Consider the following 17,428-nt stretch of genomic DNA (forward strand, 5'->3'; position numbering starts at 1 on the left):
AACCACCATCACAGATGCTTGATTTTGATTCGTCGATGCTGTGATGTGATGAGACTGGGAACAACACTACGGGTTTGCCTAAAGGGCGCGCGATGGATGCGCGACCCGCTGGCCCTAAAGATTATTGTAAACGCGGATATTAACCTTCCGTGGGCGCGTTTTCCAGTCGGCTTCACAAACACCGGAGAGAGAGAGAGAGAGAGAGAGAGAGAGAGAGAGAGAGAGAGAGAGAGAGAGAGAGAGAGAGAGAGAGAGAGAGAGAGAATTTTTAATTTTTTTCTCTCATGCAATTATTTTTTTCAAGTCGTTTGATAAATGATGTTGATTATAAGTGAAAATAAGCGAGCTCCTCCCACATCTCTCGACCACCTTCATCAATCAGATAACTTTTTTTTTTTTTGGCAATATTCCCGGCGGGCGCGGTACTGTACTGTACACGTGCGAAAATGTTCTGCACGCTGGCTGGTGGTGCTCGGTGTCGGGACGCAAGCGGCCCGTTTTTCTTCTCTTGGAAAATTAACGCCTTCGAAAAGCTGTTACGGAGGAGGTACTGTTGGGTATTGAATTTTGTATTAATGGTATTAATGCCTCTTTATTCTTATTCTATTTCAATAATTGTGTTTTTATATTCATATTTGTTATAATTATCATTATCTCATTAACATGAGTGAATTTCTTATCAAAGTTTGTGGATGTAATTGTGTACTTGAGCGCTGACATTCGTCTAGACGTTGTATTTGGCTTTGGAATTGGTTAGGTGTTTGCGCGATTACAGGAGCAGGTTTACTGATCACTGGCGGTGTAATTGCACGTCTGTGTGTAGCGGCAGTTAGCTGACGCGGCTGTTGGCTGTAGGACGTGGTGAATGCTTGGCACTGTTTACATACGTAGTCTCTCTCTCTCTCTCTCTCTCTCTCTCTCTCTCTCTCTCTCTCTCTCTCTCTCTCTCTCTCTCTCTCTCTCTCGTAATATTTTCAGCAGATTAAGAATGAAACACAGGGAGTGAAACTGTACGCCTTCCAGTTGCTGCCATTAATGATGGGAGCGAGAAGTTGCGTTAAAATGTACAGAACAAGTTGAATATTAGCGCCTTAATAAAACCTGGGAATTTTTAAATCGTAATCTAAATTAGATCGGAAAATCTGATTGTCATCTGTCCATCATGATATCATGGTGTAGGCGGTGAACTATTAACTCTCACAGTTGCTGCTTGTTAAAAACTAATTTATAAGTCTCATGCTTTCACATTTGGACACGTCGGTACGACCCATGAACATAACGTTAGGTACGGGTCTGGTACACGAGGGTACGACCCATGAACATAACGTTAGATACGGGTCTTGTACACGAGGGTACGACCTGTGAACATAACGTTAGGTACGGGTCTTGTACACGAGGGCACGACCCTTGAACATAACGGTACGGGTCTTGTACACGAGGGTACGACCCATGAACATAACGGTACGGGTCTTGTAGACGAGGGTACGACCCATGAACATAACGGTACGGGTCTTGTACACGAGGGTACGACCCATGAACATAACGGTACGGGTCTTGTACACGAGGGTACGACCCATGAACATAACGGTACGGGTCTTGTACACGAGGGTACGACCCATGAACATAACGGTACGGGTCTTGTACACGAGGGTACGACCCATGAACATAACGATACGGGTCTTGTACAAGAGGGTACGACCTATGAACATAACGTTAGGTACGGGTCTTGTACACGAGGCTACGACCCATGAACATAACGGTACGGGTCTTGTACACGAAGGTACGACCCATGAACATCACGGTACGGGTCTTGTACACGAGGCTACGACCCATGAACATAACGGTACGGGTCTTGTACACGAGGGTACGACCCTGACCCCTCTTAACTCATCGCCAGGAACCTCCAGGTCATCGCCACAACTCCCAGGTCATCGCTATAACCTGCAGGTCATCGCTACAACCTCTAGGTCATCGCTACAACCTCCAGGTCATCGCTACAACCTCCAGGTCATCGCTACAACCTCCAGGTCGTCTTCCAGGCATTTCTCTGTGCCACAGTACATGGCCATAACAACTCGGAGCATCATATGTCTCCAAGCACATGGCACACCGTCGTCCCACAGTCTCACACACACACACACACACACACACACACACACACACACACACACATACATGTAACCCCGGCCATCTGACCTCTCGCTCGAGGGAGAAGCTATACGACTGTTCTCGTGACTAGTATACCCCGACTGCTTCCAGGTACCTGGAAACTGGAAGAATAAGAAGGGTAGAGGGAAAGGTTCAAGGGCCTGGTGTTCTAGGAAAAAGGAGCATATTGAACAAGCAAGAAAAACAGGAGGTATAGTGAACAAGCAAGAAGAACAAGAAGTGTAGTGGACAAGCAAGAAGAACAAGAGGTATGTGGACATGCAAGAAGAACAAGAGGTATAGTGGACAACCAAGAAGAACAAGAGGTATGTGGACAAGCAAGAAGAACAAGAGGTATAGTGGACAAGCAAGAAGAACAAGAGGTATGTGGACAAGCAAGAAGAACAAGAGGTATGTGGACAAGCAAGAAGAACAAGAGGTATGTGGACAAGCAAGAAGAACAAGAGGTGTAGTGGACTAGAAAGAAGAACAAGAGGTGTATTGGACGAGAAGAACAAGAGGTATAGTGGGCTAGGAAGAACAAGGATTATATTGATTGAAAAAAGAACAACTAGGAGGAAGAAAAAAAGAAATGCATTGGACAAAGAGGAAGGACATGGACCGCAATGGACAGGGTGAACGAAAACGGAAGATGGAGCAGATGAGGGGGAAATAAATTATTGCCAGTCTCGTGTGGTGTTGAGGAGACCAGATCGCCGATAGCCAAAGGTTAAGGCCACAGAGTGTGGTTGTATATCGCCAGTATACAATCTGGGTTGCCGGGGGTCAGCAGGCTGTCTGGCTGGTTGGCTGGCTGGCTGGCTGGCTGGCTGGCTCTGTGTACCTAGCGAGTTATTAAACCGTCCGTAAACAAAAGGTGATGGGGGCCACGAACTATTCTTCATAAAGAGATCTTGTGTGTGCGTGTGTGATGTATGATCGCGTTCACATTCATGTATGATTATGGCGCGTCTCTGTCGTCACCAGCTTGAGGCTGATTTCGACGTGCAGATGTGCACATGTTTACAATATATATATATATATATATATATATATATATATATATATATATATATATAAGAGTAAATGTCAATAAGAGCAAGGTTATTAGGTACAGTAGGGTTGAGGGTCAAGTCAATTGGGAGGTGAGTTTGAATGGTGAGAGGCTGGAGGAAGTGAAGTGTTTTAGATATCTGGGAGTGGATCTGTCAGCGGATGGAACCATGGAAGCGGAAGTGGATCATAGGGTGGGGGAGGGGGCGAAAATTTTGGGAGCCTTGAAAAATGTGTGGAAGTCGAGAACATTATCCCGGAAAGCAAAAATGGGTATGTTTGAAGGAATAGTAGTTCCAACAATGTTGTATGGTTGCGAGGCGTGGGCTATGGATAGAGTTGTGCGCAGGAGGATGGATGTGCTGGAAATGAGATGTTTGAGGACAATGTGTGGTGTGAGGTGGTTTGATCGAGTAAGCAACGTAAGGGTAAGAGAGATGTGTGGAAATAAAAAGAGCGTGGTTGAGAGAGCAGAAGAGGGTGTTTTGAAATGGTTTGGGCACATGGAGAGAATGAGTGAGGAAAGATTGACCAAGAGGATATATGTGTCGGAGGTGGAGGGAACGAGGAGAAGAGGGAGACCAAATTGGAGGTGGAAAGATGGAGTGAAAAGGATTTTGTGTGATCGGGGCCTGAACATGCAGGAGGGTGAAAGGAGGGCAAGGAATAGAGTGAATTGGAGCGATGTGGTATACAGGGGTTGACGTGCTGTCAGTGGATTGAATCAAGGCATGTGAAGCGTCTGGGGTAAACCATGGAAGGCTGTGTAGGTATGTATATTTGCGTGTGTGGACGTGTGTATGTACATGTGTATGGGGGGGGTTGGGCCATTTCTTTCGTCTGTTTCCTTGCGCTACCTCGCAAACGCGGGAGACAGCGACAAAGTATAAAAAAAAAAAAAAAAAAAAAAAAAAAAAAAAGAATATATATATATATATATATATATATATATATATATATATATATTTATATATGCATATGATATAGACGTGACACGTTTACTAGCGTTCTTGTTATTATGTGATTTATTTTGGATTGGTGGGACTGAGTGAAGGGTATGGAATGTTGACTAACAACTTGGTACTTTATTGTAGTGTAACTCAGGAGTAAGACACCTGCTGCTGACGGCGCAGGGTTAGGTAAGATCAGATGAGACAGAGGCAGACGTGGCAGGAGGACTATGGAGGTAAGTGTAGGTTCTGGCAGTGAGGCTGGAGTCTCGTGGGAGAGGTACTCTCTGTTGCCTGGGCCTCGTAATGGTGGTGCAGCAGCAGCAGACTGGACGAGTCACCGAGGTGCCGCAGCTTTGCTGCCGGTGCGGCCGATGGGAGGCGGGTGAGGTTCCGCAGTTCACAAGGAGTGCAGCGGTTGCGTTGTCCTTCGGGAAGAGAAAGTGCTTCACCGAGGCATCCTGTTAGAACTAAGGGGGAAAACGGCGTTGACGATGTCCTCTGGGGTCCGCGTTGGCAGAGGGGAGCTACGAGTTACCTGGTGCGCTGCTAATAGTGATGAATAAGTCCCATTCATCACCTGGAGTCACATGGCCAAGACGTCTTCAGGCACTGCTTGCCCTAATGCCCTGGTAAATATGATAGAAGATGCTCCAGCCTTACTCACCGCGTTCATCGTGTGAACGCCGGCCGCCCACTCCATTACGGCAGGCCACTACAGAACTAAAAGGGAACTCAGACTCGGCGGTAGACGGGGGACAAGGATGGGGGCGTCCCGTAGTGAAGGTCAGGGTCTCCAACCTGCTGGGTACCTGGCCTGTAGACGTGAGTGGCAACTCTGGGTTACGTAAGATCACTCAGAGGTCTTCCTCCGTCAGTTACGACAGCGGCTTAGGTGTCGGGCCAGGCCACGACACTATGGTTTCCCCAACGTGTTAGATAGGGTCGCTCTCAGAGGAGCCAGTGATAGTGGTTGGTGTGTCGGAATCAGCAGCTGAAGTACTGAAGCCAACCATTGGTGTAGTGAAGCAAACGGCTGATACGTTGAAGGTAACTTCTGGTGTGTGGAAGCCTTTATGTACGGAAGCTAGAGGTTGGTGTGTTGAAGCTACTGGGTTCACTTCAGGTTGATCGGTATGTTTAACGTAACGAATTATGAACCTCAAATGTCCACGAAGACATGAGTGTAAGTTTTAAGTCTGGCTCTTTTTCTTTCCCCCCCTAGAACGTCTGAAGCAGCTGACACGGATTTACAAATATTTACTAATATTTACCAAAAGAAAGACGGCACGGCACAGCAGAGGCTCACGGCCTTACCCAGATGCTGTGCTGAGTGCCCATGCAATCTGTATGTGTCTGGTTCCCCTGTTAAGCAGCCTTACGGTAGCTACGTATAGGCCTGTACGCTGTAGCCTCAAACAGCCTGGTCGACCGGTGTGAAAAGTCTGCTCTTGAGGTCCACGTCTATAGGGTTTGATTAAGAACTTGGGAGAACGAACACCTGCGCGGGGCAGATGTACCATACCCCTTGAGCTGGCCAGTACGACCCTTGGGTTTGATGGCTTGGCCATTGAGGGTGAGGTCAAGGGGTCGTGCCATCGTACCCAAGAGGATTCAGACCCTCCCCCTACGGAGGGAAGGGACGGTAAGTCTCCGTCTTATAAGCAGACGGGTGTCAAGACGCCAAGTGGCACGCGTGTCTCGTATTGTTGACTGACTTACGCTGGCGTGGGACATGTGGCGTATATTGCACATGCTTGGATATACCCTGATGGAGGGGTACATGTTTGCGTATGTTGGATACACGACAGCGCGTCATGTGTGGTGTATGTTGACCCCACGCCAGCACGGTACGTGTGGCATGTGTCGGCAGGTGTGTATCGTGTAGTCATCAGCGTTGGTCCCCGGCCGTGACGATGAGCAGGTGTGTTAACATCATAGGAACTCCCTACCTTCGCCTTCCATGTGGGGCTTGACCTCAAGGATGTAAAATTTCGGCTGCTTATTCGACTCTGGCCTCAAGGTGCGAGAGAGGGAGAGAGACTGACTTGACTGACTCACCGGTGCCTACTTCACATCTGAGGGGGCATTGACTCATCATGTTTCACACGCCCCGTGGCAGATGTCCGGTCCGTCTGTACGTGCGAGTGACGTCAGGAGGTTGGGGAATGTCAAGTTAAAGATAGGTTGCTCAGCTATCTTTTTTTTTAATCATTTTATATTCGTGTATGTTTTTATAGAACTGTCATTCTATCCGTGTCTGTCTGCCAGTAGTCTGTCTAACTGTAGACAGAAACAGACATCAGTGCATGAGCGGTGGTCGTGTCCAGCGGACGTGGTTAGCTTCCTGGGCGCTGCTGCTGCTTGGAGCTCAGTACAATCGAATCCTGGAACAGAAAAGGTAATATGGAGTAGGGTAAAGGCCGACGGATAACTGGTAGAGCCGTTGGTGGGAGGCGACTTGCACCAGAGAGGCAGACTGGGCCCGGAATTACCTCCCGGAAAATGTTGGGGGTCATCTGCATATGAATATCGGATGTTCGAATGGCGTCGACTCCATACCACGAGTTAAAAGGGGTTGAGTGTAGATTATAGTTACTATGATATACTATAATATAGTTACTATGATTTACTATAGTGTAGAAGAATGAATCCAATTACCTTTTCCGGGGTTAAGATTCCGTACTGCATCCTTCAACATCGTCTTAAAGATTTCAGAGTTTTTCTCTCTGCATTGATATTCTATTTGTGTATTTTTATGTAAAAAAGAGAAACGACAAAGACGAGATAGAATTAGAAAATGAAAGAAGAAAGAAAGTCTTTTTAAGGTTATTCACATGTTGGGGTTCAGCGGCTCCGTCCACCGCATTCTTCGTTGTCTCCTCCGTTAGTGCCGATATATTTTGCTGCCGGTTATTCCCGATTTATGTCATTGCCTGTGTATGACCGATATATAATTCAGTGCCGATTTACACCCGATTTAAATCAATGCCGATAATATACCTGGTTTTATATTTTGATGATAGATACCCAGTGTCTATATTTTGGTACCGATAGACACCCGGTATACATCTTAACGCCGATATATATATATATATATATATATATATATATATATATATATATATATATATATATATATATATATACACACACACACACACACACACACACACACACACACACACACACACACACACACACACACACACACACACACACACACACACACCAGACTTGAAGCCTCAGACAACGAAAAAAAAGGAGTGCAGTTTGACTTTGTGTGTCAGTCTGTCACCTGTCTTGGGGGGCTGAGGTTAGCTTACCGTCCCCTGAGTCTGTGGAGGGGGTTCAGGAGTTTGGGGGTGGGGGGTGAAGGGGAAGGTGTCACTGCTTCCCAGCAATACGCGTCGTAAAACATTCACGATTCCATCGATTTTAATGAAGTCGCTTGCGGTTACGACCGCCACCTGCCACTCTTCCTCTCTTGTCTGCGTTCTGTACCCGCTGTACCGTCTTGTGCTTGCCTCTCACTGTAGTACCCCCACCCACACACACACACACAACACCCCGCCTGTAGCCCTGTACCCGCCTCACTCACGCATGTTGAAATGCTTTGTTTTTATGTGTATTTAAGACGAGGGTTTTCAAGCTGTAACTTGGCGGTACTGTGGAGGGCGGAGTTACGACCCTCGAGGACGAGTTTACGACACCCTTGAACTATATTGTGGACGAATTTGACAACACCTCCCGAAGAGTTAATCAGTCTGTGTATCAGTCTGTCTGTCTATCTATCTATCAATCTATCTATCTATCAATCTATCTATCTATCTATCTATTTAATTATCTATCTCTATCTATCTTATTATCTATCTACCTATCTATTTATCTATCTATCTTATTATCTATCTATCTATCTATCTATCTGACTTTCTGTCTACCTATCTATCTATCTATCAATCTGTTTCTATGTTACTCTTGTTTAACATTAGCCAGAGAGAGAGAGAGAGAGAGAGAGAGAGAGAGAGAGAGAGAGAGAGAGAGAGAGAGAGAGAGAGAGACGAGACTACGACGAACCTACTCAACATAAACTGCTTCCTTGATGTAGTCCACCACCTAGTTTAAACCCTTGTGCAGACACACACACACACACACACACACACACACACACACACACACACACACACACACACTACGGTAAACAACAGGGCGGGTAGACAACACCTTTTTTTTCTAAGAAATGTCTTGGATCTGTCTGTGTGAAGAGCACATGACAGCGAGGGATGATGATGACGACGATGATGATGATGATGATGATGATGAATATAATGATGATAATGATGATGATGATAATGATGATGATGATGATAATGATGATGATGATGATGATGATGATGAGGTTGCGACACTGCTGCCTCCGCTGCCGCTAGTCAGCCTCAGTCAGTGGTGAGGAGGGAGGATGCAGATACCCCCCACACACGAGGACAGTTCTTGGGTCCGCCTCCGTAACCTGACCCCGGCCGGTGGATGCTGTGAGGAGGAGGAGGGGGCGCGCTCTTGGGGTGGGTGGGGTCGGTCAGCCCCCACCCACCCATCCTCCCGGCGGCGTCGCTGTTGCATTACGTAGCACTCCGGGGCGCTGCTGGGGAACGATAGTACACGCCAGCGCGTCTGAGGCGTCACGTGAGGCAAGGATAGCGAAAACGGGACGAGGTTTTTCTCTCTTCTATTTTTTTTCTAACCCCCAATTCAGCAGAGAGATTATGTCATCTGGCAGACGAGGGAGGCATTCCTGTATGGATAGGGACCTGAGCATCTTCAGGTCACAGGTTCGATCTCCTCAATCGAATCCTTTATTTACGTGGCGTTCTGTTCCCTGTAGGAAGTCGTCTGTAATTGGGTATCACTCCTCGTATGTGATCTGTAATTGGAAGAAATTTCGTAATGGGTTGATGATATGGACGTTGCACTGGCTCTGTGAGTTGAGCCCTATTTTGTTTTTCGTATTAGGTCTACAAGTGACATTGCGTTTCTTGAATTGGATCGGTAATTGGTTTCCCCCCATTTCTCGCAGGTGGTTCATAATTGGGGCCCCTGTTTCTCGAACCGCATATCCCCCGTAGGATAACCATTTTAATTGGGAGGGATGGGGGGGGGGAGCAGCAACTGTGCAAAGTTGGTAACCCAGGGGCACTTTTCGGAAAATTATGCTGGAAATCTTTATATATTTTGGAACGGAAACCACTGGATGATGTATTTTGAAAAATAGATGACCCGAATTTCATAGATTATCGCCGAGTTAATGGTTAGGGTTTAAGAGCATATTTTGAATATTTATCGATATTTTTTATTACCAAGTAATTAGGGTTGTGTGAAAGATTTTGGAGGTATATTTTTTTGAGGTGTCACAGAATTAGTTTTATATACTTTCGGCATGCTTTGTGGAGAGGGTATCTGTGCTCCCTGCATCTACGTAGTGTGTTTGAAAAGTATGTGTGTGTGTGGAACTACAGGAGGGGAAGACTTATTCATGTTTGTTGGGCGTGCGTTCCCGGAACTTACATGGTTTATGTTTGACGTGTTAGATGCACGGCTTCCACGAACAGGTTGTAAGCCAGGTGTGTGTAGTGATGGTCTTGCTGGGGGGAGATTGTAAGCCAGGTGTGTGTAGTGATGGTCTTGCTGGGGGGGAGGTTGTAAGCCAGGTGTGTGTCGTGATGGTCTTGCTGGGGGAGGTTGTAAGCCAGGTGTGTGTAGTGATGGTCTTGCTGGGGGGAGGTTGTAAGCCAGGTGTGTGTAGTGATGGTCTTGCTGGGGGGAGGGTGTAAGCCAGGTGTGTGTCGTGATGGTCTTGTTAGGGGGGGCGGTTGTAAGCCAGGTGTGTGTAGTGATGGTCTTGCTGGGGGAGGTTGTAAGCCAGGTGTGTGTAGTGATGGTCTTGCTGGGGGGAGGATGTAAGCCAGGTGTGTGTAGTGATGGTCTTGCTGGGGGGGAGGTTGTAAGCCAGGTGTGTGTAGTGATGGTCTTGCTGGGGGAGGTTGTAAGCCAGGTGTGCGTAGTGATGGATTTCCTGGGGGTGGGGAGGTTGTAAGCCAGGCGTGTGTGGTGATGGTCTTGCTGGGGGGGAAGGTGTACGCCAGGTGTGTGTCGTGATGGGCTGGCTGGGGGGGAGGTTATACGTCAGGTCTGTGGTGTTGGCCTTGCTTGGGGGGGAAGGATGCTATATGTAATGTATATAGTGCCATGAATACTGTAAACCCTTCCCCATATACATTCATTCTTAGACATTTGGTCTCGTGAGTGTAAAGATAAAACCTGCGCAAATATGTAATTACGCTTATACATAATGTATTCTCTTATGTATACAGACTCGTTTTCTAATAATACCGAGTGTGTATGGGGAAGGTCAATATGTAATTACACACATATGTATAATGAATTCTCTTATGTATACAGACTTTTTCTAGTAATAGTGAGTGTGTATGGGGAAGGTCAATATGTAATACATATATATATATATATATATATATATATATATATATATATATATATATATATATATATATATATATATATTTACACTCAGTATGTATGCTGAAGGCCAGCATATAATGCCCAGTTTCCTTGGTGGATCCACTGCTCTCTAGTGGGAGCGAGATCCTGTCGTATTTAACTTTTCAGAAATGCACGACACCCGTCTTAAAATGCATAATGCACCGGGCTCCTCCCACGCCCTTACTCCATCTTATGCATAAATTACGAGGTTAGGAATCGTGCGTGTCTCGTCGTGGATTTACATGTCACACTCCCCCTCACCCTCTCACCCCCTCCTCCTCCTTCGTGTCTTCCTAGCAAAGAAAACGGGAATTGAACTCTCTCTCTCTCTCTCTCTCTCTCTCTCTCTCTCTCTCTCTCTCTCTCTCTCTCTCTCTCTCTCTCTCTCTCTCTCTCTCTCTCAGCGGGCGGCGGTGGACAGTGAACCTCCTGTCTGGATTAATGTCCGCTAATTGACCGAGCACCCCCGGGTGGTGGTCTTGTATTATTCACTCAAGAGGCTTGGCTGGCTTATTGATACTCTCCATTATTCATCCTTGGGTAAGATGGGTCACGGGGGACGGGGTGCACGCGTATATATATATATATATATATATATATATATATATATATATATATATATATATATATATCGGAATGGTACCGTGGAGGATAAATCAAATATATCCACAGGAAATGGAAAGGCCTTTCCATTTCCTGTGGGCTTATTGGATATATATATATATATATATATATATATATATATATATATATATATATATATATATATATATATATATATTAACAGATTAAAATGATGGATGAACTTATATCAGTTTTTGTATTAGTTTCTGTGCTCATAGCCGATTGTTTCTCTACTGTGGCATGAGAGAAAGAGAATGCAGAGAAGAAAAAAAAAATGAGAAGTTTGGTTTTCGCCAGGCTTACAGAAAGGCTTCGTCTGAGTAAATGAAGCTTTAAAAACTCTACAGTTGAATATCAATTCCTTGAACTCCTCTCTCCCGTTTTCTCTCGCTCCCTTACCGTGGCGGCTCATTCCGTATCCCAGTGGTCTGCTTATTGGTCTTCCTTTCCAGCGTTCCTTCTGTTTATGTTTGGTCTGGTGGCTATGTTTGGGGCCGCTGCGTCCCCCGCATCTCTCGCCGCAGGACGGAGCTCCGGCGGACAGTGGAACCTTAGTGGAAGTTTTCCTCGATAACCTGATGATTTTCGTGACGGGTTGGGTTATGTAGAGTCACAGAACACCCGTCGCCTAACGTGGCACCCTTTTTTTTTTCAGCACAGATGCCACTGAAACGAGTGACTCTTAACTGGATGCAAACAACAGCTGCTTGTGAAATTGTTTGCAGTGCATCAGCTGTGCAGAACTTAAGGATTAGCTGCCAACTTTCCACACACAGATAGTTCATCACCTTCACCTGGCCAGGGACACTGCTTTTGAAGACACGCATAGCCTCCAGGCTGCAATTGAACAAGATGTTTATCTAAGCCGACGCGTAACTCAACTCTGGAAATGTAACCCCAGTGTGGTGTCTTCAGTGGACGAGGAGTGCCACAACAAAGTACCTAGTCATCTAACTGAATTGACCGCCACGCTCATCGATCATAAAGCAACATGCAACCAGTGACAGGAGTCTTCGATCCCCCCCTCCTCTGTCCTCGACTCCCTGTTTCTAAATACCTTTTAAGACCAGAGTGTCACACGTTTGTCACAGAAGCCAGACACACTAGCGCGTAACCAGCCAAGTGATTAAAGACATTTGGAGGCTTCCCTGTTACATGGGTCATAGAGCATATGAGGATGTTGATACCATAGTTTAAACTGAACGCGAGACGGGGTTGGACACGGTACTGGGGTCGTCAAGCGCATGCGTGAAAGCAGCAGCCAGGAAGGAACCGCCTGCTATATTACAAACAAGCGCAGGAGTGCAGACGGTCGCTGAAACAGATGAAGTGCATGATGTAGAACGTGTGTGTGGCTAAAAGGAATAGACTACAAGACGTTGTCAGTCTCGGTTATGGTTGGGTTTTGGGTGCCATTGTCTCCACTTCTTCAGGCTTCTGTGGGAATGTTGTTTGCATGAATCATATAAGATGCGTGGACCACAGAGGTGTGGACGGACGCCATCAACATTGTGTCTGTGCGAGAGAACCGACTCTCGTGACGATAGCGTCTCCCTGCCGGAAATGGCACAGCAAATTGTTCATGGTTGTGATGACGGAAATTTTGGGATTGTATCCCATTTGCTCATCAAGTGAAACGAGTCTTATGATACGAAAGGGAGTGTTGTTTTTTTTTTTTTTTTTTTTTTTTGCTTTCTCAAAAGCTCGTGTCATGAACCAACTTTGTAACATCTGGTCTGGTAATTATATATATCTTGGCCACGGTGGTAAGGTCTTCTTGAGACACAGACCCGCTGTGATCCCCCATTGATCCCACATGGATCATCCACAGACCCATTGTGATCCCACTGCTCACATGGATCATCCCACACAAGCCTTAATAGATTAGCCTTCGTTACCGGCGGAATTAACTCAGACCATCTGACTCAGAGGGATGCTCCTCGCTCCCGGTGGTTCGATAGCGTTGCGTCCTGAGAGGTTTTTTTTGGGGAGGGGCGTTGGTTCGAAACCCGGTCGTTTTCCTCCCTTGCCGGCGCGTCGCCCCAGCACAGTTGTGAGAGACAGAGTTCGTAAATAATATCACCCGATGACGTTTGTTAGTTCGCGAGTCTAATGGATGTACATCATTACCAATATACACACGTACTGTACGTGTGCGCACATAGGTGTACATAGATTAGTAATTACATACGCGTACACGTAGATGTATGTTTACACACACACACACACACACACACACAGACACACACACGCACACACACACACACACACACACACACACCAAATTTAACCCCAGCAGTTCTTGTGGACGTAAATAATTTTAGCGTAAAAGAAAATCCAAGCAAATAAACATGTAAACTGAATAACAAGAGTGGTGGGGTGGGGTGGGATGGGGGGGGTTAGGGGAGGGAGGGGGTTGGGGGGGGTGGTCACAGCTCCTGACAAATAACCACTTGACACTTGAGCGTATATATATTTTTTTCCTCCTCCCTTGCCGCCAGACAGACACCAGCTGTGCCAAGCCTGAACAACCCCACCCCCTCAACCCCACCCCACCCACCAACGCACACCACCCAAACAACACAACCCCCTCCCTCCCTCCTCACCTCACCCCACCCCCCCACCACCCAGCCCACCTCTCATCCAAACCCCAGATCACGTGACGCGTCTCATCCAACCCTCTTAGATACCTTGAGTATCCACTCACGTGATAAACCTTGAGAAATGACACCCACCGTTAAGGCCTCGTGACCCACCTCATCCAACCCCAGATCATCCATTCCCCAGATCACGTGACTAACCTCATCCAGCCCCGGATTGACCCAGTTCATCCATCCCAGATCACGTGATTAACCTCACCCAACCCCAGGTCCCGTGACCCACCTCATCTAAGCCTAGACCCCGTGACCCACCTCATCCAACCCCTCAGGCCCTTTGACTCACCTCATCCAACCCCTCAGGCCCTTTGACTCACCTCACCCAACCCCCTCTGGCCCTTTGTCTCACCTCATCCAATCCCTCAAACCCTTTGACTCACCTCATCCAACCCCAGATCCCCCGTGACCCACCTCATCCAACCCCAGATCCCGTGACCCGCCGCCGCCACACCCACTCCTCCTCCCCCACCACCACCACAGCTCAGACGTCTCAATGAGCTTCCTTGGCCAGTTAAGGTGGTCGACTAATGTGGCTGATCCCTTGATGAACGCAATTCTCTGGCTTCTTTTGTTCCCTTGGCTGTCTGTGTGGTGTGCTTGATGACACGCACGCACACACACACACACACACACACACACACACACACACACACACACACACACACACACACACACACACCCACGCCAGATGGTTAGGATTAGGGGCTTCTGTGTGTGTGTGTGTCCGTGTGTGTCTGTGTGTGTCTGTGTGTGTGTGTGTGTGTGTGTGAGAGAGAGAGAGAGAGAGAGAGAGAGAGAGAGAGAGAGAGAGAGAGAGAGAGAGAGAGAGGGAGTCCGTGTTTGACCTCTCTTAATTAAAGATGGGTTTCCCAAGATTGTCTGAGAGCGGCAGTGTGGCATTGCATTAAGCTGGATCACCACAAATGAGTACGTGTCCTCAACACCTTCTCTATGACGTGTGTGTGTGTGGCACGAGTAATGCGTCTCGACCAGAGCATAAGAAAAAGGAAAATTACCAGGAAGTGTCGTGAAATGCATAATACCTCATGAGCACTGCATTTTACTCTCTCTGTCTCTGTCTGTCTGTCTGTCTCTCTCTCTCTCTCTCTCTCTCTCTCTCTCTCTCTCTCTCTCTCTCTCTCTCTCTCTCTCTCTCTCTCTCTCTCTCTCTCTCTCTCTCTCTCATATATATATATATATATATATATATATATATATATATATATATATATATATATATATATATATATTTTTTTTTTTTTTTTTTTTTTTATACTATTTGCCATTTCCCGCGTTAGCGAGGTAGCGTTAAGAACAGAGAACTGGGCCTTAGAGGGAATATCCTCACCTGACCCCCTTCTCTGTTCCTTCTTTTAGAAAATTAAAAAAAAAACAAGAAAGGGGAGGATTTCCAGCCACCCGCTCCCTCCCCTTTTAGTCGCCTTCTACGACACGCAGGGAATACGTGGGAAGTATTCTTTCTCCCCTATCCCCAGGGATAATATATATATATATATATATATATATATATATATATATATATATATATATATATATATATATATATATATATATATATATATATATATATGCTTACTTCATGCCCTTATCTTACTTATATATGAATAATTCTACGGGGGTTACAATGTAGGCTCTCAACTTCAAAATCATGAAATTCAAATCATTTTCATTCATTCAGGGAAACACTCGAGATGTATAATGAATTCAGTGACCAGCATCCTAAGAACGCCACCCAATTAGAAAATCTGAATTGGTTTAATTTAGAATTAGGTTCAGGTTCTTGTTTCAATGGAGTGGAAAGGTATCATTTTTACATCTAATTTTTTTCTCTTCTATTTTCCAGGTTGCTCATGTTCTGTGTTGCTGAAGCCATGATGGAGGTATTGAGCCCTCGTCCTTCTCCCCGTCGACCCTGAGAGGGGGCGGCAGACGACCTGCTGGCACTCAGGAACATCCTCAGAGACACCTGAAGAAGGCGACGAAGGCGGTCTTTGTGGGAGTAGCCTGTCTCACACGTCTCCCGCGAGCTGACTCAAAAGGACACCGAATTCTTCTTGATGCCGTCTGTGCATTTCCATAGATCCACGATTTCGCGTGCTATCCCTGAAGGGCTGCGAATACACGGTATTATTTACCACGCAGCAAGACGGGAAACTCTCATTCCCTGAGAAGTGAGGCATCCGGTCACCAGGTGTCTCTCTCTCTCTTTCTTGGGACTGGAGTTGACCGTCTGGGTATAAGATAGAGGGGAGGGAGGGGGAGGAGGGAACTCTGCCTCATATTTACTTTTGTCCAGAATTGTGAGCCACCGTTTCGTAGACTCTTTGAACTGATATAAACTTTGAAACTATAAACCCGGAAGTACTTTATTAAGCGTGGTATGTGTCTTTACTTTGTTGGAGACGAAGGTACCAGCTCTGATGTATATATATTTACATTCATAGCGGAACTTACGTTTCTTTGTTTAGTGTTTTTGGGTAAATGAACTATTTTCTTTGACTCGTTCGTGTATAACAACGTTTTTCTTCGAAACTCGTAGGAGTTTAACACGAGCCGTGATTTACAGAGCGAACCGTTTACAGAAGGGGAATAACTGATACATGTTTACCAACTGTGTGGTGTGTTTACTGTAACAGTTTAAAGATAATAAATAGAGATCCAAGTGTGCAGCAACCTTCATCGCATGAGTGAGGCCGGACATGTGAGTGTGGCTTTCGACGATACCCATCACAACCACCGAGATGAGTAAGATGAAGACGACCACGCTGCTGTACTCACTGCTCGCCCTGACGGTCCTGGTGAGTACGAGGAATCCATCTCATGTTGACTCAACTATCCTCTCTTCCTCCGCCACTCCCTTGATGCTGCTTACTCATGTCCTCTCTACCCGTGTGTGTGTGTGTGTGTGTGTGTACTCAGCTCTGAGTATCGAGTATAGTTTTTTTTCCCTCTACGTCCTCTAAGAGAGAGAGAGAGAGAGAGAGAGAGAGAGAGAGAGGGAGAGAGAGAGAGAGAGAGTTTAGACCTTGGCCTTCCTGTGGGTAATGGAAGAATCGGATTACCTTGTAGGTAATCCACGGTAAGTCTCACCTTAAAGTTAGCAGAGCCTAGATAGCCCCCCCCCCATTCTAGTGCCTCGGGAACCCCGCACCGCACCCTTGCCCCAACTTGGAATAGCTAGCCCGCCTGCCGGGCTTGGCACGTCAGGTTACCGAACTCGGCCTTCCATGCAAGGGGGTGTGCCGAGCTTGTTCTGTACTCGTCTCGTAAGACCAGTGTGGACAGCATTCCTTACAGGTAAGTTTAAGTCTTCTCTGCCTTGACCAACAGTGTGTGTCTGTCTGTCTTTGTGTGTGGCCTCTTTAACTCTCCACTCTTATGTCATTGTCCAATGCACAACTGTTCCATATAATTGGTCTT

General features: G+C 46.4%; 1 protein-coding gene across 10 annotated transcripts in view; it reads left to right on the top strand.

The window, feature by feature from the left end:
* Positions 1 to 17,428, top strand: part of nolo (no long nerve cord) — a 372,128-nt gene that overhangs the window by 22,541 nt on the left and 332,159 nt on the right. For 8 of the 10 annotated variants that reach the window (XM_071690856.1, XM_071690859.1, XM_071690862.1 and 5 more), the window contains exon 2: positions 16,548 to 16,806. In XM_071690856.1, the coding sequence (XP_071546957.1) occupies positions 16,750 to 16,806 (57 nt within the window). In that variant the 5' untranslated portion in view covers positions 16,548 to 16,749. The remainder of the gene's footprint in view (positions 1 to 16,547; positions 16,807 to 17,428) is intronic. The other 2 variants (XM_071690857.1, XM_071690858.1) reach the window with 1 other exon arrangement.

The sequence above is a fragment of the Panulirus ornatus genome, chromosome 49 (genome assembly GCF_036320965.1).
Source record: "Panulirus ornatus isolate Po-2019 chromosome 49, ASM3632096v1, whole genome shotgun sequence".
NCBI classification, from domain to species: domain Eukaryota; kingdom Metazoa; phylum Arthropoda; class Malacostraca; order Decapoda; family Palinuridae; genus Panulirus; species Panulirus ornatus.